We start from the raw sequence: 26,771 nt of genomic DNA, 5'->3' as shown, positions 1-26,771 counted from the left end.
AGAATTTTCCAATTTCCTATGTGGAGGTTCAGCAGTGACAGGAAGAGATGGCAAGTTTGCCAGGTGGAGATTTTGGGCATAAATCTGGGTGTTCCCGATACCTAAAGGAAAAAGGGAAAGAGGAATGAATGAAATTTGTTTGTATATGGATTTTCGGGGCTAAAATTCCTTTTTTTCCATAGCAAAGCTTCCTACTCAATATGTGCTCACTCTGTCTATAACCAGGCATCTCCAATGCAAGTATTTCAGGATAATAAAAGCACGTTACTGCAGATACATAGATACATAGAAGATAGGAGCAGGAGGAGGCCTTTTGGCCCTTCGAGCCTGCTCCACCATTCATCACCATCATGGCTGATCATCCAACTCAATGGCCTAATCCTGCTTTCTCCCCATAGCCTTTGATCCCATTCTCCCCAAGTGCTATATCCAGCCGCCTCTTGAATAAATGTTTTAGCATCAACTACTTCCTGTGGTAATGAATTCCACAGGCTCACCACTCTGTGTGTGAAGAAGTGTCTCCTCATCTCTGTCCGAAATGGTTTACCCTGAATCCTCAGACTGTGACCCCTGGTTCTGGACACACCCGTCATTGGGAACATCTTCCCTGCATCTACCCTGTCTAGTCCTGTTAGGAATGGCTGCTGGAATCTGAAAGAAAACCAGAAGATGCTGGAAATTGGCAGCAGGTTTGACAGCGTCTGTGGAGAGAGAAGGGAGCCAATGTTTCGAGTCTGGATCACTCCTCGCCAAAGTTTTCTCAAAGTATTTCTGGTGCCTAATTGGTGAAAACAACAATGACTGTTTAAAAGTTGCTGTTTTCCAAAGCTCCCAAAATGTTGGGAACTTTCAGAAACAGGACCCTTTGTCGAAAACTCTTTCCCCTCCCGAGATTGGCAGCAGCTTTAGCTGCTTTGAACTAAACTGCACTTGACTGGAGTCTGAACACCAGCCAGTAAAAATCGGTTTGGGTTTTGAGGCAGGAAATCCCGCCTGCAAGTCAAATATTGATGCATTCTGCAGGTTTCCATTTGGAATGTCCTCAATAGGAATTTAAAATCACAACAGACCCGTCTGGCCAGTCAACCACACATCAGACAACATGTGCTACACTCTGTAAGTGCAAAAACAAAAGCATGTGTTTGCTGGAAATCCGGGTAAACAGTAAATGCTGGAAATGCTCAACAGGCCTGGCAGCTCCTGTGGAGAAAGGAACATGGTCATTGACAAGAAACGTTAACTCTGATTCTTTCTCCACAGACGCTGTCAGGTCCGGCCGGGTATTTCTTCCAGATTGTTTGAACAGTCACCACCTGGGGTGGCACGGTGCCGCAGTGGTTAGCACTGCTGCCACACGGAATGGTGCAGTGGTTAGCACTGCTGCCACACGGAATGGTGCAGTGGTTAGCACTGCTGCCACACGGAATGCCATGGCGCCGCAGTGGTTAGCACTGCTGCCTCACAGAATGGCATGGTGCCGCAGTGGTTAGCACTGCTGCCTCACGGCGCTGAGGTCCCAGGTTCAATCCCAGCCCCGGGTCACTGTCCGTGTGGAGTTTTCACATTCTCCCCGTGACTGCGTGGGTTTCACCCCCACAACCCAAAGATGTGCAGGCTAGGTGGATTGGCCACGCTAAATTGCCCTTTAATTGGAATTTTTTTTTTTTTAATAGTCACCATCTAACATTGACTTCACACCTGCTGTTTTAGATCACATTGCTCTCATTAATAATCTTTCTGAAACACTCACAGCTTAACATTAGTTCAGTAACAAGTGGGGACCCCCCCACCCCCCGCAACCCCTCACCCACACCAGCACAATTAAGGGGTCATCAACAACTTGGGATTTAGTTGTTGATCACTTTCTACTGTCTCACTTGGAGTTATGGAAGCCTTGGTGTTTTACATTTGGTGAATCTACTGGAGGTGGTCGACACATGGAGAAGACATTGGCAGGGCTCTTGGACACATCACTTTCTCCGGTGGGTTCCATAGTAACAGACTCACTAGGCTGGGGGGGCGGGGGGGGGGGGGGGGGGGTTCGAGGCAGCAAATAAGAAGACAACCTGCTGACAGAGGGATGACGAGGAGGATGCGGGGGGGGGGGGGCTCTCAGCAGCAACCCTTATCCCTACCGTTTCCCAGGAGCATGTTTCCGAGCTCAGGAGCAGGGTGTGCATTTTGTGTGATTCATGGAAGAGGTGTTCACGGAGTTCTGCCAGCTCCTGGAACCAGACCGAGACACTCAGATCGGGGCTGCCAGTTACGGTGATTGTGACACTTCATTGCTTCATACTGGGATCTTTCTAGGGACGCGGCACATCTCCCAGGTCATGTACAGCAGGAGAGGGGAGTTCATCGTGTTCTCTGAACAAAGAAAGCAGATGGAACTGGCATATGGCTTTGCCAGCAAAGAGGTTCCCTCTGGTGCAGAAAGCCACCAATTGCACAGAGATGGCTTTGCAAGCGCCACATCTCAACGCTGAGCCACTTCCGGAATGTTCAGCACTTTGTGCTGGTAAACGTCCGCTATCCTGGCAACAGTCCTGGTATGTTGGTTCTGTCCAGTAATCTTCTTGGTCAATCCGGAGGGTGGTTGCTGGGCAACGAGTGCTCTACACCCCCAATGGGAGCTATGCTGCATGAGAAACACCATCTGAGTAGATAAGCCTTATTGGCGGGGGGGGGGGGGGGGGGGGGGGGCGGAGTGGGAGGGGGGGGGGAATGCTGTTGTACTCAGACAAAAATAACCGACCATCGTGAGGACACAGCCCTTCTACCAGGAATTAGGCGACCACGTCAGGAGGAGGAGGAAGCAGAGGAGGTTGTTACCACATCCGCAACCTGAACGGGCTGTCCACAGGCACCTAATTTAACTCAGCTTCCTGTCAATACAACTCCATATCTGCCGTGTACAACAGTCGCACACTTTACCCTCCCATTGCCACAGTCTTCTCTTGGCTTTTCTTTCAGGAATATGGCCAACACAAAATAACCATTCCATAAGAACATAAGAACCAGGAGCAGGAGTCGGCTATCTGGCCCCTCGAGCCTGCTCCGCCATTCAATGAGACCATGGCTGATCTTTTGTGGACTCAGCTCCACTTTCAGGGCCGAACACCATAACCCTTAATCCCTTTATTCTTCAAAAAACTATCTATCTTTATCTTAAAAACATTTAATGAAGGAGCCTCTACTGCTTCACTGGACAAGGAATTCCATAGATTCACAACCGTTTGAGTGAAGAAGTTCCTCCTAAACTCAGTCCTAAATCTACTTCCCCTTATTTTGAGGCTATGCTCCCTAGTTCTGCTTTCACCCACCAGTGGAAACAACCTGCCCGCATCTATCCTATCTATTCCCTTCATAATATAAGGAGACCAAAACTGAAACACAATACTCCAGGTGTGGCGTCACTAACACCTTATACAATTGCAGCATAACCTCCCTTGTCTTAAACTCCATCCCTCTAGCAATGAAGAACAAAATTCCATTCGCCTTCTTAATCGCCTGTTGTACCTGTAAACCAACTTTTTGCGACTCATGCACTAGCACACCCAGGTCTCTCTGCACAGCAGCATGTTTTAATATTTTATTATTTAAATAATAATCCCTTTTGCTGTTATTCCTTCCAAAATGGATAACCTCACATTTGTCAACATTGTATTCCATCTGCCAGACCCTAGCCCATTCACTTAACCTATCCAAATCCCTCTGCAGACTTCCAGTATCCTCTGCATTTTTTGCTTTACCACTCATCTTAGTGTCATCTGCAAACTTGGACACATTGCCCTTGGTCCCCAACTCCAAATCATCTATGTAAATTGTGAACAATTGTGGGCCCAACACTGATCCCTGAGGGACACCACTAGCTACTAATTGCCAACCAGAGAAACACCCATTAATCCCCACTCTTTGCTTTCTATTAATTAACCAATCCTCTATCCATGCTACTACTGTACCCTTAATGCCATGCATCTTTATCTTATGCAGCAACCTTTTGTGTGGCACCTTGTCAAAGACTTTCTGGAAATCCAGATATACCACATCCATTGGCTCCCCGTTATCTACCGCACTGTTAATGTCCTCAAAAAATTCCACTAAATTAGTTAGGCACGACCTGCCCTTTATGAACCCATGCTGCGTCTGCCCAATGGGACAATTTCCATCCAGATGCCTCGCTATTTCTTCCTTGATGATAGACCCCAGCATCTTCCCTACTACCGAAGTTAAGCTCACTGGCCTATAATTACCCGCTTTCTGCCTACCTCCTTTTTTAAACAGTGTGTCACATTTGCTAATTTCCATTCCGCTGGGACCACCCCAGAGTCTAGTGAATTTTGGTAAATTATCACTAGTGCATTTGCAATTTCCCTAGCCATCTCTTTTAGCACTCTGGGATGCATTCCATCGGGGCCAGGAGATTTGTCTACCTTTAGCCCCATTAGCTTGCCCATCATTACCTCCTTCATGATAACAATCATCTCAAGGTCTTCACCTGTCATAGCCTAATTTCTATCAGTCACTGGCATGTTATTTGTGTCTTCCACTGTGAAGACCGACCCAAAAAACCTGTTCAGTTCCTCAGCCATTTCCTCATCTCCCATTATTAAAGCTCCCTTCTCATCCTCTAAAGGACCAATATTTACCTTAGCCACTCTTCTTTATTTTATATATTTGTAGAAACTTTTACTATCTGTTTTTACATTCTGAGCAAGTTTACTCTCATAATCGATCTTACTCTTCTTTACAGCTTTTTAAGTAGCTTTCTGTTGCCCCCTAAAAATTTCCCAGTCCTCTAGACTCCCACTAATCTTTGCCACTTTGTGTACTTTTTCCTTCAATTTGATACTCTCCCTTATTTCCTTAGATACCCACAGACGATTTTCCCTCTTTCTACCGTCCTTCCTTTTTGTTGGTATAAACCTTTGCTGAGCACTGTGAAAAATCGCATGGAAGGTTCTCCACTGTTCCTCAACTGTTTCACCATTAAGTCTTTGCTCCCAGTCTACCTTAGCTAGTTCTTCTCTCATCCCATTGTAATCTTTGTTTAAGCACAAAAGACTAGTGTTTGATTTTACCTTCTCACCCTCCATCTGTAATTTAAATTCCACCATATTGTGATTGCTCCATCCGAGAGGATCCCTAACTATGAGATCCTGAATCAATCCTGTCTCATTACACAGGACCAGATCTAGGACCGCTTGTTCCCTCGGAAGTTCCATTACATACTGTTCCAGGAAACTATCGCGGATACATTCTATAAACTCCTCCTCTATGCTGCCTTGACCGACCTGGTTAAACCAATCGACATGTAGATTAAAATCCCCCATGATAACTGCTGTACCATTTCTACATGCATCTGTTATTTCTTTGTTTATTGCCTGCCCCACCATACTGTTACTATTTGGTGGCCAATAGATTACTCCTATCAGTGACTTTTTCGCCTTACTATTCCTGATTTCCACCCAAATGGATTCAACCTTATCCTCCATAGCACTGATGTCATCCCTTACTGTTGCCCGGATATCATCCTTAAATAACAGAGCTACACCACCTCTCTTACCATCCACTCTGTCCTTCCAAATAGTTTGATACCCTCGGATATTTAACTCCCAGTCGTGACCATCCTTTAACCATGTTTCAGTAATGGCCACTAAATCATAGTCATTCCATACCAACATAATCCAACATAATATCCAATATTCCAAACAAAACTCAATAATTATCTTTTCTGCCTATCTTGCAGGTGTTTTTTTGCCCGTCTGTCAGTGTTGCTACACAATGCTACCCCAGAAGGCTGCTGGCTTCCAGTGAGGGAGGCTGCAAATGACCTTGCAGGACATCCTCAAGCAGTCTGGACAAGCTGGCAAGGTGCTGATAACATGGCTAGTGACACTCATGGACGCACAAATTCTGTCAAGCTGAAGCAATTTCTTGCTTCACAGCAACACTGACGCTTCCCTGGGGTAAGCAAGCCCTCAGCAATCCCAGAAACCTGGAGTACAGCTTGCTGGACTGCTGTGAGGGCTCACAAACCCCTTTGAGCACTGGCCCCACAGCAGTGTGAGCTGGCCCGGCACCAAGCTGAGATTTCATGTTTCAGTCAGAACTTCCGATGCAGTATTTAGGTTTTAGGTTTTGTTCAGCTTGCACTGTGGTGTGGTGGAAACTCAGACATCGATCATCAGGCACTGCATCATCATCTGAACCATAAGACACTGAACCATCAGACACTGTATCATCATCTGAACAAATGTGTTCTCTGGGAATTTGGACTGTAAACTCTGAAAATCTCTGCGACAAACAGGAACTGGAGACCACCAGGTGCCTTAATACGGACAAGGTGTGGCTGTGACAACCTTAGTCCTGGAGCAGTACAGTAAGGAAAATGTGTGTTTTATTTAAAATGTCTTGGAATATGTAATTGCTTTAAGAATATTTGAAAATGACTTTGAAGTGTTTGCATTAAATGTAAAGGGATCAATTGTACCTTTCTTGGATAATAAGAAATACTTGCCCACGTGACCTGGTGGCGTTTGACCCAGAAGCAGTACGAACAGTAAGACCATTAAGATACTGACGCCATTTGGCCAGACAGAAAGGAGAGCTGCAGACAGAGGAGAGTTACAAGCAGAGGAGCTGGAGGGTGAAGGCACAGATACAAATATAAAGCAGACAGAGGCAGAAAGTGGAATGCAGCCAATTTTTGAGGAGAAGAAGCTAATCTCTGACAGGAAGAGGTCAGTTTTTCTGTTTGACAGAAAAGGAGACCGTAACTCCTGAAGCCACTGTGTGAGCTGATTAAAAACGTCCAAAAGCTGGAAAGCTGTATGACTAGCTCAGAGGCTGCTGGGAGTTTTCCCAGAAGGGGCCAAACCATAAATTGGGGTTGGTTAGTTGAGAAGGAATTCTGGAAAGTTACATCAGGACTAAGGATGACCAACTCCGTGGGAATAACTTTAAAGGTCACTTTGCAGAAGAATAGCGGTGGTCGGCGAAGGTGGGGGGGGGGGGGGGCGGGGGGGGGGAGGCGGGGGAATGTGATGCAGAGCCAAGACCACAGGAGTTGGGGCGGGGGGGGGCTGCAAATGAGACCATAAGACCCGCCAAACCCAAACCACCCCCCCCCCCTCCCCACCCCTATGCCTGCCCAGGCACACCCTTCCCTTTCTGCCGGGATACCCGACCCACTGGTTTGCAGCCTCCCCAGACCTGTGTTGTACTGAACACCCCCCCCCTTCCCCCCACCCCAGGCCTCAGTGCTCCTGTTGCCACCAGACCAACTTTTGGACTGAGTGTGCACAATGCACCGACACTCTGAGCAGTTTCCTCATTGGCTGCAGGAGGAGTCCGGGGCAAATGGTATCTGAGGAACCCCAAGCCCAGGACACAGGACACCAAGTTAAATTCCAGGACAATCCTGGAAACTCTAAGGTGGCTGGACACCCTGCCTACACAGGGTGAGGGGGTTTGTAGATTGTGCTTTGATGTTAATCGTACCTGTGAAACTGAAAAGTGAATGCTGTTATTGACTCCTTACCTGAGGAAAGATCAGCACATTATGGAACTGCGTGGAACGTAGCTCCACAATGTGTCGTGTCAGTGGGGAATGAAGCAATTCCTTGTGGGACGTACCTTTGTTGAATTGACTTTTCAAAGTAAAATTAACTTTTGTTAGTTGATGTATCATTTACCTGTGAATTTGTCTAATTTGTGTTCGTTCTGATTCATGTTAAAGTAAAAGTTACAGAAAGTGAATTTTGGGCGCAATGGAATGTGGTATCCGGTGGGAAACTCAGTCCAATTCCTGCCGGATGGGTTCGGAGAATTTACAGTGCAGAAGGAGGCCATTCAGCCCATCGAGTCTGCACCAGCACTTGGAAAGAGCACCCTACCTAAGCCCACACCTCCACCCTATCCCCGTAACCCAGTAACCCCACCCAATCTTTTTTTTTGGACACTAAGGGCAATTCAGCATGGCCAATTCACCTAACCTGCACATCTTTGGATTGTGGGAGGAAACCGGAGCAGCCGGAGGAAACCCATGCAGACACGGGGAGAATGGGCAGACCTAAGCCGGGAATCGAACCGGGGACCGTGGAGATGTGAAACGACAGTGCTAACCACTGTGCTGCCGTGCCGCCCGATCTCGATTTGGGTTGGCGAGATCCCGATTACGATCCACCCACACTTTGGAATTTTTTTGAAGGGGACATGTTTTGCAACGGCCTAAATACTCCGGCAAACCCAGCTCGAGAGATTGGAGCCCCGATCTCAAAGTGATGGTTTCAGTCCTGATCCCATCACCACCACCAACATCGGAGCTTCAGATCCGCATGAACCCCACCACACGGGGGAGTCGAGAATTCCACCACCAGCAAACGGTATCGCCAGGAAACACACGGCTGGGAATCGGAGAATCGCGCCCCTGTTATTCATTTGCGGAGACCAGTAGTGATTTCGCTGGCGGGTGGAGATGGAGGATTACCCCTTTGTTGGTCATTTCTTCTTTTGGGATCATTCAGTAAATTGTTATTTTGGTTCATTGTTCCCCCACAGGGATCGTAACAAGATTCTGTGGCTGGTCTGACAATACACCAAGCATTTCCCTCCCAGCCCATCCGCCTTTTCCTGCACTTTGCCCCACAATTGTCATTTACGTCCCCTTTTGCAGAACTCCCATTGTGTCTTCCCGTCCTCGGGCGCTGCAGCCTGGCTGTCCCCTCCCCCAGCCTGGCTGTCCCCTCCCCCAGCCTGTCTGTCTACTCGTATTCCATGATTCACCAAATGCAGATCCTTCCGCTACGCTACCCTCTAAAGTGTACACAGAAAAGAGGGGAAGTGAATCTGTCATTTAAACAAACATTTGTTGCTATTTTCCTTTGGAAGAGTTGTAACTGACTTGTAAAAGACTTCTCGGTGTTATCCTGTTTGCAATATTGTACATTTCTGTCTCTCAGGAGAACTTCCATTTCGGGGAACTGGAAAGCAAACACTGGCTCTGCCATGTTGGAACAAGTGGCCATGACGGAACGGTGAGCATTCAACCCACATAAACCAAGGACCAGGCACAAGACTGTGCAGCAGAGGGTTCAGAAATCTAGGAGAAGTTAAAGAATTAAAGCCACGAGAAAGGAAATTTAAATGGATCTTTCTTCATCCTTATTTCATTGTACTTCCCTTAAACTGATATCAGCAACTCCTCGTTGAGTTGTTTCTACTTTTGAGAGTTATTTTCATGATTTTTGGCAGTAATGATTGAATCCCAGGTAACATTCTTACAATGGCTCAGTCTATCTGCTTCCATCATTTCCTATTCACTATCATGGAGCATTTGCAGATCACGGCCCTCGGAACAACCACACAAACTAATCACAACCAGAAGAATTGTTTACAAACTAAAGTTCAGTGTAAATGGGGCAAGTTTCCAAGGGAGAAAGACAACTGTAAACATGCATTGTTTTCACTCTGAAAGAGAGGAAAATTAACCTCCTAATCGCCAGCATTGCAACCCCTTACTAGACCAGTAAATACTGTCAACACTTGGGACCATCTGTGGAGAGTCAACATTTCAGATTGGTGATCTGTAAATCTGGCATTGCTTAAATCCTTTTAAGATAATGTGATTGATCAGGATTATTGTCATTAGCTCAGGTACCACCGCTATCTCCCTCGGGGAACCCGCCCTCTTGCTGTCACAGTATAGTTATTATGAGAACACTGCATCATAGATTTATTAGAAAGTCATGGGATCAGTTTTGTAAATCGCAACAAATCGTTTTGGCAGATTAGTTTAGAATTAATATCAAAGCACAGCCTATGCCTAGAAATAGCCTCTTGGGATGTAGAAATTATACAAATGCTGGGAGAAGATAATATGATATTCTCTCCAACAAATGATATTTGTTGGGATTCTCCAATCTCTTGCCAGCACGGAATTGCTCCTGGTTTCTGCTGGAGCCAGGCCGGCGATCTGAGTCTCCCGCCTTTAATATGCTAATTTATGCCGAGGATCGGCAGCAATGCCCCCCCCACCCAGAATTCAACTCCTGCAACCCCCCCCCCCTCCACTGACAAGTCGGGGAATCCCCTCCACACCCTCCCCCACACCATGGGAATAACTGGTCACTCCACCCACAGCACACATGCATGGGAGTGACCCGAGGCTGCCCCCACCTTTCTCAGCCCCACCCCCTCACCCCCAATCAGAGACCCCATTGGTCACACTGACCTGAAATCTGAAGAACAATCCAGGCAGTAGTGGGGAATTGCTACATTTGCACTTGCCCTTTCCTAATATCTGCTGCCTCAGTCAAAAGTGTTTAAAGCAGCAGCTGCTACAAGTGTCAGAGGCTTCCTAAAGTCAGGTACACATCAAAGTGCTTCAAATCCCATGACAACCTTTGAAATGCAAACCTTCTCTTAAATTTCACTCAGCAATGCATTGTATTAACTAATGATTGACAGTTTTATTACTTCAGAGACAGATACTTGGTGGTTTGTTTATCTATGCTTTCCCTTCATGCCTGAATGCATCTCCATTACCCTGCTTTGATGCTAACCACAATGTTTATAAACACTCTTGCTATGATTGACATTTCTGGTGTGAATAAGAGGAAGCAAAATTACAGCTGCTTCCGTGATTTGTATCCTTAGATCGCAGTGATGGAGAATCCCGGCCATTATCATTGGTCCAGTAATCCAGAGACCCGGGTCATAGTCTGGGCCTTGGGTTCATATCCCACCATGGCAGATGGTGAAATTTGAATTCCATAAAAATCTGGAATTAAAATTCATCCTTTAATAGATGATGATAATCATCCAATGATTTTTTAAAAATAAATTTAGAGTACCCAATTCATTTTTTCCAATTAAGGAGCAATTTAGCGTGGCCAATCCACCTACCCTGCACATCTTTGGGTTGTGGAGGCGAAACCCACTCAAACAAGAGGAGAATGTGCAAACGCCACACGGACAGTGACCCAGAGCTGGGATCGAACCTGGGACCTCGGCGCCGTGAGGCAGCAGTGTTAACCACTGCGCCACCGTGCTGTCCTTATAATCATCCAATGACGACCATGAAACCATTATCGATTGTTGAAAAAATCCATCTGGTTCGCTAATCCCCTTTACCTGGCCTGGCCTACATGTGATTCCAGGTACATGGAATTATGATTCTCTCTGAAATGGCCAATCAGTTGGAGGGCAATTGGGAATGAGCAATATCTGCTGATACGGCCAGAAATGCCCACCTGCCACCATTGTATTAAAACAAATGCTTTGATTGGGTCCAAGTTTGAATTAATCCAGCTGTGTTACTGCCCTATGATGAGGAGTAAAAACGGGCACTAAATGGGTGCAGTGCAAATAAGACATCTGTTTAAAAGTTTGGTTTTAGCATTTACATTTGGTCCTAATAAATGATTATCAGATTTGGATTTCCCCAGATGCTAAAACAGAAAACTGCAGGTTTGTCCCCAAACTAGATTCAACGGAATTTACATGGAAGTGTGAATGTGGCCATCACCCAGACACTTGCAGTGTATCTGAGCAGTCAGCTGGCTTCCATACTGAGAGGTGGACTCGGTGAGAGAGCTCACAGGTCGTGGTGGAGAAGGTTCAGACCAGGAGAATTTCCTGTCCTTTGAGGGGGAGGAGTTCACATCTCTCTACAGCAGCTGGTCTCACCTCCTCCTCTAAAATATGGCAAACCCCTGACAATAAATAAAATAAATAAATAACCTTTATTGTCACAAGTAGACTTACTTTAACACTGCAATTAAGTTACTGTAAAAATCCCCTAGTCGCCACATTCCGGCACCCATTACAACCACCAGTAACCATCCCACTCAGTAACCATCCCACTCAGGAACTATATCATTTGGGAAGCACTCCACTTTGTAACCACTCCACACGGTAACCACTCCACTTTGTAACCACTCCATACAGTAACTACGCCACACGGTACCCACTCCACACGGTACCCACTCCACACGGTACCCACTCCACACGGGAACCACTCCACACAGGAACCACTCCACACGGTACCCACTCCACACGGTAACCACTCCACACGGGAACCACTCTACATGGGAACCACTCCACACGGGAACCACTGCACACGGGAACCACTCCACATGGTACCCACTCCACACGGTAACCACTCCACACGGTAACCACTCCACACGGGAACCACTCCACACGGGAACCACTCCACATGGTAACCACTCTACACGGTACCCAGCACGGTAGCATTGTGGATAGCACAATTGCTTCACAGCTCCAGGGTCGCAGGTTCGATTCCGGCTTGGGTCACTGTCTGTGCGGAGTCTGCACATCCTTCCCGTGTGTGCGTGGGTTTCCTCCGGGTGCTCCGGTTTCCTCCACAGTCCAAAGATGTGCAGGTTAGGTGGATTGGCCATGATAAATTGCCCTTAGTGTCCAAAATTGCCCTTAGTGTTGGGTGGGGTTACTGGGTTATGGGGATAGGGTGGAGGTGTTGACCTTGGATAGGGTGCTCTTTCTAAGAGCCGGTGCAGACTTGATGGGCCGAATGGCCTCCTTCTGTACTGTAAATTCTATGATAATCACTCCACATGGTAACTACTCCACACAGGAACCACTGCCAGGGGGATCACTCCACTCAGTAACCACCCCACTCAGTAACCACCCCACTCAGTAACCACCCCACTCTGTAACCACTCCACATGGTAACCACTCCACACGGTAACCACTCCACATGGTAACTACGCCACACGGTACCCACTCCACACGGTACCCACTCCACATGGGAACCACTCCACACGGGAACCACTCCACACGGTAACCACTCCACATGGTAACTGCTCCACAGGGGAAACACTCCACACGGGAACCACTCCACACGGGAACCACTCACAGCGGTAACCACCCCACTTGGTAACCACCCCACTCGGTAACCACTCCACACGGGAACCACTCCACACGGTACCCACTCCACACGGTAACCACTCCACATGGTAACTGCTCCACACGGGAACCACTCCACACGGTACCCACTCCACACGGTAACCACTCCACATGGTAACTGCTCCACACGGGAACCACTCCACATGGTACCCACTCCACACGGGAACCACCCCACTTGATAACCACCCCACTCGGTAACCACCCCACTCGGTAACCACCCCACTCGGTAACCACTCCACATGATAACCACTCCACACGGTAACCACTCCACACGGTACCCACTCCACACAGTAACCACTCCACACGGTACCCACTCCACACGGGAACCACTCCACACGGGAACCACTCAACACGGTAACCACTCCACACGGTACCCACTCCACACGGGAATCACTCCACATGGGAACCACTCCACACGGGAAGCACTCCCAGCGGGGACCACTCCATCATAGAACATAGAACATAGACCGATACAGCGCAGTACAGGCCCTTCGGCCCACGATGTTGCACCGATATGGGAAGTCAAAAAACAAAAGCCATCTAACCTACACTATGCCATTATCATCCATATGTTTATCCAATAAACTTTCAAATGCCCTCAATGTTGGCGAGTTCACTACTGTAGCAGGTAGGGTATTCCACGGCCTCACTACTCTTTGCGTAAAGAACCTACCTCTGACCTCTGTCGTATATCTATTACCCCTCAGTTTAAAGTTATGTCCCCTCGTGCTAGCCATTTCCATCCGCGGGAGAAGGCTCTCATTGTCCACCCTATCTAACCCCCTGATCATTTTGTATGCCTCTATTAAGTCTCCTCTTAACCTTCTTCTCTCTAACGAAAATAACCTCAAGTCCATCAGCCTTTCCTCATAAGATTTTCCCTCCATACCAGGCAACATCCTGGTAAATCTCCTCTGCACCCGCTCCAAAGCTTCCACGTCCTTCCTATAATGCGGTGACCAGAACTGTACGCAATACTCCAAATGCGGCCGTACCAGAGTTTTGTACAGCTGCAACATGACCTCCTGACTCCGGAACTCAATCCCTCTACCAATAAAGGCCAACACTCCATAGGCCTTCTTCACAACCCTATCAACCTGGGTGGCAACTTTCAGGGATCGATGTACATGGACACCTAGATCCCTCTGCTCATCCACACTTCCAAGAACTTTACCATTAGCCAAATATTCCGCATTCCTGTTATTCCTTCCAAAGTGAATCACCTCACACTTCTCTACATTAAACTCCATTTGCCACCTCTCAGCCCAGCTCTGCAGCTTATCTATGTCCCTCTGTAACCTGCTACATCCTTCCGCACTGTCGACAACACCACCGACTTTAGTGTCGTCTGCAAATTTACTCACCCACCCTTCTACGCCCTCCTCTAGGTCGTTGATAAAAATGACAAACAGCAACGGCCCCAGAACAGATCCTTGTGGTGCGCCACTTGTAACTGAACTCCATTCTGAGCATTTCCCATCAACCACCACCCTCTGTCTTCTTTCAGCTAGCCAATTTCTGATCCACATCTCTAAATCACCCTCAATCCCCAGCCTCCGTATTTTCTGCAATAGCCTACCGTGGGGAACCTTATCAAACGCTTTACTGAAATCCATATACACCACATCAACTGCTCTACCCTCGTCTACCTGTTCAGTCACCTTCTCAAAGAACCTTCTCATCAGTAACCACCCCACTTGGTAACCACTCCACTTGGTAACCACCCCACTCGGCAACCACCCCACTCGGTAACCACTCCATGCCGCTGGGGTAACCTCAGATGGGGGTGCGTTGCCGGTGGAGAATTCTGGCTATCATGACATTGTCTTATTGAGCTGCCATCTAGAATCTGCCACCCACAATTCTTCAACCGCATTTTAACTTCATTGCAATGTTAATGTAAGCCTACTTGTAACAATAAAGATGGTTATTATTAACTTGTAACAACAGGAAGGTGCTACACATGGTCTATTCCCGTAACCTCTTCCCAAGCTGTGGGTTTTAAGGTAAAGTATAAAATATTGGAACAAAGAACAATAAAGACAGAGCAGAAAGTTTACTAACTTTGTCCTATATGTGCAACATATGCAAATTGGAATGAATAGTTTCCTAACTGTTTGATAATGCTGAGATGTTGCAGCACGGGGGGGGGGGGGGCGGGGTGCAGGGCACAAACTCGAGTATCTCACTGGAGCTGACATTTTAATGGAAACCTTTGCAGCTATCGAACGTGGGTGGATGCATGTTCTGAGATGTTTGGTGGCCTGGACATCTGTGCTGTGAAAGCTGTACACGGGAAGGATGGGAAGGATTATATCATTGAGGTTAGTTGGATGGCCCCTGTGCCAATTTATGATGCATTTTTATCTTGTGAATGTTGACTTTAGTATGAAGACTTTTTCATCTTGTGTGGGCCTATCTTCCGGCTGGAGATCAAATATTTCACATGCAAATTATCTAAACAAGTGTTTACAGGAAGAGATATCATTTTAAGATTGACCGCATATGGGGGCATTGGATATATAACCTACAGTGGGTCCAACTCAGGTTGTGCATCTCACACAAACCACCGGGTAAGATATATAGTTTATTGATAGAAATATTCACTTTTTCATCTATTTCCAATTTTGCTGGATTGTGAGTTTGCTATTCTGACTGTAGAGGCTCACATATTTTCCATTGAGTTGTGTAAATTTTGGGGGCCGTTTGTAACCTGGTCCATTCTGACAGTGATGGGCTGCTTTATTCTGGCCGGGATTCTCCTAAATCCCGGGCAAATGTCGATGCCGGCGTCAAAACCGGCGCGAGCGTCGCCGGCGTCAACGGGCCTCCAGGCTCAGTCATTCTCCCCTTCCTCGGGGGCTAGAACGGCGCCAGAATCCGGCCCGCAAGGGCCGGCGCGGGTCCACACATTCGTGCCACGGCCGTCTCCGTGGGCAACATGGCAGAGCCCTACAGGGGCCCGGCACGGAGGAACCCCCCCGGACTTTAGCTCACTGGGCTAAATCGCTGGCTTTTAAAGCAGACCAACGCAGGCCAGCAGCACGGTTCAATTCCCGTACCAGCCTCCCCGAACAGGCGCCGGAATGTGGCGACTAGGGGCTTTTCACAGCAACTTCATTGAAGCCCACTTGTGACAATAAGCGCTTTTCATTCATTTCATTAGCGCGTCAGCCGATCGGTTGCCCCCGATCGTGGGCCTGGACACCGTGGAGCCCCCCCCCCGAGTCGGCTCCCCCCGCCCTCCCTACCAGGACGGCCCCCGCAGCCAGAACGCCGAGGTCCCGCCGGGTAAGACCATTTGCAAACGATGCCGGCGGGACTCGGTGGAACTCTGTTGCCGGAGAATCGGCGCCCCCCCCCCCCCCCCCCCGCCGATTCTCTGGCACGGTGCGGGCTCGGAGAATCTCCGTCCCAATCCTCCAGACTGTCATTGTCGAGCCAGGGCAAAACGCCAATTGCTTGAAACAAGCAGCAGCCTTATTCCAAGGACACAAGTATGGGCACCATGACTTTCACAGGACTGCCCTTTCAAGGGCAGCACGGTAGCACAAGTGATTAGCACTGTGGCTTCACAGCGCCAGGGTCCCAGGTTCGATTCCCCGCTGGGTCACTGTCTGTGCGGAGTTTGCACGTTCTCCCCGTGTCCGCGTGGGTTTCCTCCGGGTGCTCCGGTTTCCTCCCACAGTCCAAAGACGTGCAGGTTAGGTGGATTGGCCATGCTAAATTACCCGTAGTGTCCATAAGGGTTGGGAGGGGTTATTGGGTTGCGGGGATAAGGTGGAAGTGAGGGATTAATGTGGGTCGGTGCAGACTCGATGGGCCGAATGGCCTCCTTCTGCACTGTATGTTCTATGTAATCTATGTAATCTATGTGATTGCAAATTTGCTGCATGCTCCCTCTGTTTGTATCTGCGGTGAGCTGGTGACCCAACAGTTATTAAGTGAATGGCTGGAGCCTGTAGAAAAAAACAACACCGGACACCTTTTTTTTTTGGTGGAGCCCCGAGGAATATAAACATTCAATCTGGGTCACCGCAGATCACCAGTGATCCCTCCCACGCCCCACACCCCTAACCCCTCTGCCCAGCAAGGGAGCCAGTTGATTTCTAAACCTCCCAGAATCTGCGGGCTGAATTCCTCGGACACTCCACTGGGTATTTTGTAAATGGCAGTTCAAAGTGAAGACTACCTCTTTATGCTTCTTTGACCTAATGGACAATAGAACTGCCATGCAGTACATTTACCAATTCTAGATTCTAAAGTAATTGAGTTTGTAATGAAATCTTCCATTGAAATAACGTTCCTGTTCTCACAAACCCTTCACATCTCTGCTACAACAAATTATCTGCTTTTGCTAAGCTGAGGGTCTATAAACATACTGAGCTAATAGTTTGGTATCCTTTTGACTACAAGATTATTTAATTCTATAGTTTCTTCCCTTCCACAGGATTTGGGATGTTTATATTAATAGTCATGTGATGGTACAGAACTTGAGTATTGCTGAAAAAAATAGGCGTGCTGTCAAAACATTTTTAGTCTTGCACTCAAGACAGTTTGCAAGAATTCCAGTAGCAAAGGAAATAACAATTTATACTGAATAAGAAGAGAGTCTCATTGATTGGCAAGTGGACTTTAATTGATAGAGGCCACGGAGAATGCATCAGGGAATAGTTAACTGCCAAGCTTTGTTCAAATTCAAGTCAATTGCAGAATTGCATCAGCCCCTTTGGCTGTTTGCCACAGGGAAAGTACACACCACACCCAACCAAACCTTGTTTACAAAACCCAAAAGAGTGTCCAACTTTAGATGTCATTCCATTGATTGAACAGCAGTTGCTAAACAATCTAGATTGAGACAGGAATTCCACCGAAAACCAATTTAAGATTATCAGTTGGGCTCGCAGTGTGGCTCATTTATGCTTGCTAGAAGCCACGCATATTTCAAACACAGGGCCCTGACCTTCGGGGACAGCCATTCGCCAGTTCATTCCCCACGGTATGCCTTGTCCAATCAGAGTCAACCTGCCTGGTGCGAATTTAAACAGCTTGCCAGTTAACTGTTCCCTGATGCATTCTCCATGGCAATGCCTCTACCAATCAGCATCCACTTTCCAGCCAATCAGTACTCTCTTGTCATGCAGTATAAATTGTTGTTCCTTTTGTTAATGGTATTTTTGCAAACTGTCCCGAAGGGTGCAGGATATAAACCGTTGACAGCATGTCTAATTTTTCAGCAATAGTTTATAACACAAGTCTCTCGGAGTAGAAGACAATGGATATTTCCTTCTCCTTTCTTTGTCTATTGTCATTTCTAAAGATTTTAACATCCTTGGATGTTATATTTGCTTAATCCTCACTATGAGCAATGTTTCAGATATTCACACATCATTGTTCCCTGCTGCCACATGAACCTCCAGCACAGCCAGCTTATTCCTAATGCTTCCTCACAGTTGTGTATAAATTATTATACAGCTAGCACCTAGCAAGTCATGTGGATGTCAAATGAGGACAGAGTTGATTTTGGCCGTGATGTCCTTCAACAGCAAATTCTGTGCCAGATTGAATTAACATCTTCCTGGTCAGGTGCAAAGGGACAGAAATCCTGCACTGAGATTGTGGACAATAAAGCTGGGGCAATGCACAGTGCGAGTCACACCGGAGACAGTGGGGCTTCTCTGCCACCTCATGGCAGGATTAGTAAAAATACACAAATGCAGAGGCACACGCAAATGACACATCTTGTACACATACACCTCGGTTCCTCTGTATAGAAATGGAACTCTGATGTATTAGTAATGTGATGTTGATGGAGTTGGGGTAGCAATGTCCAGCGTTCTTCCAATGGAAATGCAGGAAACCTGGCTCATTTGGATTTGTATAGAGATGGGAATACCCTGGGTGTCCCTTAATTGGTTTTCACCTCCACTCAGCCAAACCCACTGAAAGATCAGCAGTGAGAGGTGGAACTCTAAGCTCTAACCTTAATCATAAATGTTTACAGCACAAAAAGAGGCCCTTCGGTCCACCAGGTCCATGCTATCCATCAAGCACCCATTTTCCAGTACGTGGTCCGCAGCCTTGTCTGCTCTGGCATTTCAACTGCCCATCGAAATGCTTCTTAAATGTTGTGAGGGTTCCCGCCTCCACCACCCACTCAGACAACAAGTTCCAGATTACCCTCCGGGTAAAATGGTTTATCCTCAAATCACCTCTAAATTTCCTGCCCCTTACCTGAAATCTCTGTCCCTGGTTATTGACCCCCCGGCTAATGGGGAAAGTTTCTTCCAATCCACCCAATGTATGTCCTTCATACTTTTGTCCACCTCAATCAGGTCCCCCCTCAGCCTTCTCTGCTCCAGAAAAACAACCCCAGGTTATCCCGCCTCCCTTCACAGCCGAAACGCTTCAGTCCAGACAACATCCTGGTGAATCTCCTGGGCACCCTCTCCAGTGCAATCACATCCTTCCTACAGTGTGGCGACCAGAATTGCACACAGTGCTCCCGCTGTGGCCTAATGAGCATTTTATACAGCTCCATCATAACCTCCCCGCTCTTATATTCTCACCTCGGTTAATAAAGGCAAGAATCCCATAAGCCTTCTCAACTGCATTATCCATGCCCTTCTGTCTTCAAGGATCTATGTACTTGCACACCAAGGTCCCTCTGACTCTGATCCTCTGTCATTCCCAGCGTCCTACCGCTCACTCCGTATTCCCTTGTCTAGTTAGTCCTCCCAAAACGCATTCCCTCACATTTTTCAGGGTTAAATTCCATTTGCCTCAGTTCCCCCCATCGAAACAGTCAGTCTATATCGTCCTGTAATCTCAGACTTTCCTCCTCATTATTTACCACACCAGCGATTTTTGTGTCATCTGTGAATTTACTGATCATATCCCCACATATTCACACCTCAATCATTTGCAGACGATAAATAGAACATAGAACATAGAACATTACCGCGCAGTACAGTCCCTTCGGCCCTCGATGTTGCGCCGACCTGTGAAATCACTCTAAAGCCCATCTACACTATTCCCTTATCGTCCATATGTCTATCCAATGACCATTTGAATGTCCTTAGTGTTGGTGAGTCCACTACTGTTGCAGGCAGGGCATTCCACACCCTTACTACTCTCTGAGTAAAGAACCTGACATCTGTCTTATATCTATCTCCCCTCAATTTAAAGCTATGTCCTTCGTGCTAGACATCACCATCCGAGGAAAAAGGCTCTCACTGTCCACCCTATCCAAACCTTTGATCATCTTGTATGCCTTAATTAAGTCACCTCTTAACCTTCTTCTCTCTAACGAAAACAGCCTCAAGTCCCTCAGCCTTTCCTCATAAGATCTTCCCTCCATACCAGGCAACATTCTGGTAAATCTCCTCTGCACCCTTTCCAATGCTTCCACATCCTTCCTATAATGCGGCGACCAGAATTGCACGCAATACTCCAAATGCGGCCGCACCAGAGTTTTGTACAGCTGCAACATGCCCTCATGGCTCCTAAACTCAATCCCTCTACCAATAAAAGCTAACACACCGTACGCCTTCTTAATAACCCTCTCAACCTGGGTGGCAACTTTCAGGGATCTATGTTCATGGACACTGAGATATCTCTGCTCATCCACACTGCCAAGAATCTTACCATTAGCCCAGTACTCTGTCTTCCTGTTATTCCTTCCAAAATGAATCACCTCACACTTTTCTGCATTAAACTCCATTTGCCACCTCTCAGCCCAGCGCTGCAGCTTATCTATATCCCTCTAGAACTTGTAACATCCTTCCGCACTGTCCACAACTCCACCGACTTTAGTGTCATCTGCAAATTTACTCACCCATACTTCCAAGCCCTCCTCCAGGTCATTTATAAAAATGACAAACAGCAGTGGCCCCAAAACAGATCCTTGTGGTACACCACTAGTAACTGGACTCCAGTCTGAACATTTCCCATCAACCACCACCCTTGGTCTTCTTCCAGCTAGCCAATTTCTGATCCAAACTGCTAAGTCACCCTGAATCCCATGCCTCCGTATTTTCTGTAGTAGCCTACCGTGGGGAACCTTATCAAACGCTTTACTGAAATCCATATACACCACATCAACTGCTTTACCCTCATCCACCTGTTTGGTCACCTGCTCAAATAACTCAATAAGGTTTGTGAGGCACGACCTACCCTTCACAAAACCGTGTTGACTATCTCTAATCAAATTATTCATTTCCAGATGATTATACATCCTATCTCTGATAAACCTTTCCAAGATTTTGCATACAACAGAAGTAAGGCTCACTGGTCTATAGTTACCGGGGTTGCCTCTACTCCCCTTCTTGAACAAGTGGACAACATTTGCTATCCTCCAATCTTCTGGGACTATTCCTGTAGACAAAGATGACTTAAAGATCAAAGCCAAAGGCTCAGCAATCTCCTCCCTAGCTTCCCAGAGAATCCTAGGATAAATCCTATCCGGCCCAGGGGACTTATCTATTTTCACACTTTCCAGAATTGCTAACACCTCCTCCTTATGAACCTCAAGCCCTTCTAGTCTAGTAGCCTGAATCTCAGTATTCTCCTCAACAACATTGTCTTTTTCCTGTGAGAATACTGACGAAAAATATTCATTTAGCACCTCTCCTATCTCCTCGGACTCCAAGCACAACTTCCCACAACTGTCCTTGACTGGCCCTACTCTTACCATAGTCATTCGTTTATTCCTGACATATCTGTAGAAAGCTTTAGGGTTATACTTAGCTCTCTCTTTAGGTCCTTCCTAGCTAACTTGTAACTCTTGAGCGCCCTAACAGAACCTTTATGTCTCATCTTTACATAAGCCTCCTTCTTCCTCTTGACAAGTGTTTCGACTGCTTTCGTAAACCACGGTTCCCTCGCTCGACCACTTCCTCCCTGCCTGACAGGTACATACTTATCAAGGACACGCAGTAGCTGTTCCTTGAACAAGCTCCACATTTCCATTGTGCCCATCCCCTGCAATTTTCCTCTCCATCCGATGCATCCTAAGTCTTGCCTCATCGCATCATAATTGCCGTTCCCCCAGATATAACTCTTGCCCTGTGGTATATACCTATCCCTTTCCATCACTAAAGTAAACGTAATCGAATTGTGGTCACTATCACCAAAGTGCTCACCGACCTCCAAATCTAACACCTGTCCTGGTTCATTACCCAGTACCAAATCCAATATGGCCTCGCCTCTCGTTGGCCTAGCTACATACTGTGTCAGGAAACCCTCCTGCACACATTGGACAAAAACGGATCCATCGAAAGTACTCCACCTATAGCGTTTCCAGTCAATATTTGGAAAGTTAAAGTCCCCCATACCAACTACCCTGTTGCTTTCGCTCCTATCCAGAATCATCTTTGCAATCCTTTCCTCTACATCTCTGGAACTTTTCAGAGGCCTATAGAAAACTCCCAGCAGGGTGACCTCTCCTTTCCTGTTTCTAACCTCAACCCATACTACCTCAGTAGACAAGTTCTGATCAAACGTCCTTTCTGCCACCATAATAATGTCAAAACCACCTGATACTGGGACACAGAGAATATGAAATTCATTGGGTTAGCGTGCATCTGCAAGGCCCATCTGCAAAGACTCGCATTCAAAGTATCGTCTTGTATCTTTGACTTTGTCTATATAAATGTTTCTGAAATCTACCTCACCATTCACCTGAGGAAGGAGCTGTGCTCCGAAAGCTAGTGATTCAAAACAGACCTGTTGGATTTTAACCTGTTGTAAGACTTCTTACTCTGCTCACCCCAGTCCAATGCCGGCATCTCCACATCGTAAAGTAAGAGGATTGGTTTATTTTACACCCACTCTGCTGCCTCACAGCGCCATGGACCAGGTTCAATTCCGGCCTCGGGTGACTCTCTTTGTACAGTTTGCACGTTCTTCCCGTGTTTGTGTGGGTTTCCTCCGGATGCTCCGGTTTCCTCCCACAGTCCAAAGCTATGCAGGTGAGGTGGGGTTACAGGGTCACGGGGATGCGATGGGGGCATAGGCCTGGGTGGGATGCTCTTTCAGAGGGTCAGTGCAGACTCGATGGGCCAAACGGCCTCCTTCTGTACTTTCGGGATTCTATGAAAATATGGGAAGGGAATTTTGCAACGTCCACCCCTTTTGCACTCACAAAAGAAAGGGGTTCATGATGAAACTAACAGGTATGGATTCATTTGAGCCAAAAGTCCTTCAGAGATTAGCAAGCTGACTGCTGCTGGGTGATCTGCCTTTCCAGAAATGAGGATTTCCACAATGGAGACAGCATGTAGTACCCTCAATAACGACACGAGAGTGGGGAATGGTAAATGAAGGCTTTAATAGAGAAGTAGCCTGCTACAGAGACGTGTGCTTACTGAGTGCCGCCTACAGGGCGTCACCTTATATACGGCTCCCTGGTGGGCGGAGCCAGATGCGGAGTCCCCCAGGGTTCCAAACGTGGTCTTAAAGAGGCATCACCTACATGGTTTTAAGGGTACAGTAACCACTCATCACACAGCACATGGAGATTAATTAAGGCACAGACACAGAAGTTCCAGTATTCCAGGGCAGGGTTCTTTCTGTTGCTCCGTGCTCAATGGTAAAATGGTCGATCGTGTGGGTCAGTTCCACACAACAATATTACAGGTTCTAGCAGCTTGGGGAAAGTCATGTGACATACCTTCCACTTCTCCTGGCTGTAGCTCAAAGGATGTATTTTCCCAGACCTGGAATCTTGGTGTGTTTAATAGAGCAGTCAGGATCCCATCTCTCCTTTGCAGACGTGTGTTGGTGTATTTCTTTGGACTTTGACGGCAATCACAGGAGGCATTAGCACTCTGCTGGTTTCTCAAGATTCGAAATTTCTCTAATATGATTCATGGCTCGTCAGGGCAAAGCCTTGTCCATTTTAAAATAAAAGTAAGAATTTCATAGAGTAGCCAGGTTGATGTATGAAATTCCTTCCTGCTCTCTGGCCAGGACAAGGAGAAAGAAAGCGGGAGAAATGAGCATGAGAGGAAATAGCTGATTTTGTCTTTATTGGCGTTCAATAAAGATGAGAAGTTCTCACAATGTAACTCTGCGATTCTATAACAAATATGTGAGTTGAAGTTATTGATAGCTTTTTCCCTTTAGTTCAATCCTTTTCTAAGGCATCACATACTCGAATTAATAAGAGAACATGTTCGTCAGTTCAAACAAGCATCACAGGTGGACTTTGAGCAGATTTATAGTCTCAAACAAATATTATTTCAATCTATTTTCACCAATACACTTTATGAAACATTTTGAATCAGATCAGCAACTACAAGATGCCTCATCAAACACGTGTACAATATCGTGCAGCATCTTTAATATGTTCAGGAGAAGGAGGAATCTCAGAGGTGATTTTTCGGTACCAAATGAACCTTGCTCATTAAATTATAGCTTCCATTTCCCTCCCTTGATATCTATTTCCTGTTTGACTGGAAGATTAGCCTTTACAGTGACGGCACCAAAGATGGAGAAAGTATTTATTTCCTTTTGGATCTGATTTTGGGGCTGGTTTAGCACACTGGGCTAAATCGCTGGCTTTTAAAGCAGACCAAGACAGGCCAGCAGCACGGTTCAATTCCCGTACCAGCCTCCCCGAACAGGCGCCGGAATGTGGCGACTAGGGGCTTTTCACAGTAACTACATTGAAGCCAACTTGTGACAATAAGCAATTTTCATTTCATTTAAGTTGCAAAACATCATTCCCAATAACAATATTCAAGAAATCATTCTTCACATGTACAGTGTTTCTATTTTGTATTTGCCCTGATAACCTTTGTGGTTTAGGGCATACATTCTGTAACATTTTATGCTGTGCCACGCATTGCTAGAACATCCCCTCCAAGATATAGGGAGCGATCCATTGGGCTCGAGGGATTGACTCTGGATACAAGAAGGCCGGTAAATCTCGCCGGAAGCCTCTCGTGAGTTTACCAGTCTCGTCACGCCTCTCGCAAGGCATTGCAATCTGGATCCCGCCCATCGAGGCAATGCCAGGGTGCCCAGGTGGGGCTGGCAGTTCCCGGGTGGCACCTTGCCCATGCCGGGGATCGGGCCCAGGGGTGCCCGTCCATTATGAGGTGGGGTGCGAGGGGCTCAGTGACACCCCAATTGGTGAGTTGGGATGTTAGGGGGGGTCCAGATGGGGCCACGATGAGGGGTCTAGAGATTGGAGTTGCATCCGATCTCTTCCTGCCCTGGCGAGCGGAGCCAGGTCATTCTTGGTGCTCCCAGCACCGGGAAACACCCAGCTAAACACGCCCGACACACGTGTCTGTATTGCACCCATAAACTATAAATCTTTGGAGATGGAAAAGGGAATTTACAAAAAAGGTGTAGACATATTAGGTGATTGGACATAACTGTGGCAAATAGAATTTAATGTCAGGAAGTTTGAGGTCATCCAAGAATGACCAATCAGAAAATTTTCCAAATGTCTGGAGAAAAGAAACTGAAGAGTGAAGAGATTCAGATTTTTTTTAACAAACATTTTATTGAGGCATTTATGGTTTTATAACAACAAAAGATACAAATACAAATGTAAACATAATTCAGTGCATAACACACCCCTCCATCTCCCACTGTTCCCACCTACTCGAGAGTATCCTAACTCCCCGCTACCCCCCTTACTCCCTAACCCCCCCTTTATTGAATCTGCCAACAGTTTAGTTTTCCCCGAAGAAGTCGATAAATGGCTTCCACCCCCAAATGAACCCTAACATTGATCCTCTCGGGGTGAACTTAATTTTCTCAAGCCTGAGAAACCCGGCCATGTCGCTGACCCAAACCCCCGATTTCGGGGGCTCCGAGTCCCTCCACACCAATAAGATCCGTCTCCGGGCTACCAAGGAGGCAAAGGCCAAAACGGCAGCCTCCCTTGCCCCCCGGATTCCCGGGTCTTCCGACACTCCAAAAATCGCCACCTCTGGACTCGGCGCCACCCTCGATTTTAGCACCATGGACATGACATCGACAAACCCCTGCCAGAATCCCCCAAGCTTCAGCCTTGCCCAAAACATGTGGACATGATTGTGGGCCCACCTGCACACCTCACACACCTGTCCTCCACCCCAAAAAACCTGCTCATCAGGGCCACTGTCATGTGTTCCCGGTGAACCACCTTGAATTGTATCAGGCTGAGCCTGGCACATGGTGAGGATGTGTTGACTCTGCTCAGAGCATCCTCCCATAGACCCGCCTCTACCTCCCCTCCTAGCTCATCTTCCCATTTATATTTTAGCTCACCTATCTGTTTAAGGCATTAAGATGGACAACTCCCCAGGTCCGGATGGGATTTAACCCAGTTTCTGCGTGGGTTTCCTCCGGGTGCTCCGGTTTCCTCCCACAGTCCAAAGATGTGCAGGTTAGGTGGATTGGCCATGCTAAATTGCCGTTAGTGTCCAAAATTGCCCTTAGTGTTGGGTAGGGTTACTGGGTTATGGGGATAGGGTGGAGGTGTGGGCTTGGGTAGGGTGCTCTTTCCAAGAGCCGGTGCAGACTCGATGGGCTGAATGGCCTCCTTCTGCACTGTAAATTCTATGATTCTATACGGTCAATGGAAGCGTCCTGGGGAAAATTGATGTACAGAGAGATCTGGGAGTTCAGGTCTATTGTACCCTGAAGGTGGCAACGCAGGTCGATAGAGTGATCAAGAAGGCATACAGCATGCTTGCCTCCATCGGACGGGGTATTGAGTACAAGAGTCAGCAGGTCATGTTACAGTTGTATAGGATTTGGTTAGGCCACATTTGGAATACTGCGTGCAGTTCTGGTCGCCACATTACCAGAAGGATGTG

At 47.1% G+C, this 26,771-nt stretch overlaps 1 protein-coding gene across 2 annotated transcripts in view; it reads left to right on the top strand.

Annotated features, from left to right (window-relative positions):
* LOC140396596 (synapsin-3-like) overlaps positions 1-26,771 on the top strand; it is a 749,989-nt gene that overhangs the window by 679,277 nt on the left and 43,941 nt on the right. For both annotated transcript variants that reach the window (XM_072485394.1, XM_072485395.1), the window contains exons 9-10: positions 8,964-9,038; positions 15,173-15,275. In XM_072485394.1, the coding sequence (XP_072341495.1) occupies positions 8,964-9,038; positions 15,173-15,275 (178 nt within the window). The remainder of the gene's footprint in view (positions 1-8,963; positions 9,039-15,172; positions 15,276-26,771) is intronic.

Source organism: Scyliorhinus torazame, chromosome 19 (genome assembly GCF_047496885.1).
Source record: "Scyliorhinus torazame isolate Kashiwa2021f chromosome 19, sScyTor2.1, whole genome shotgun sequence".
NCBI classification, from domain to species: Eukaryota; Metazoa; Chordata; class Chondrichthyes; order Carcharhiniformes; family Scyliorhinidae; genus Scyliorhinus; species Scyliorhinus torazame.
This window is presented reverse-complemented; position numbering and strand designations above follow the sequence as displayed.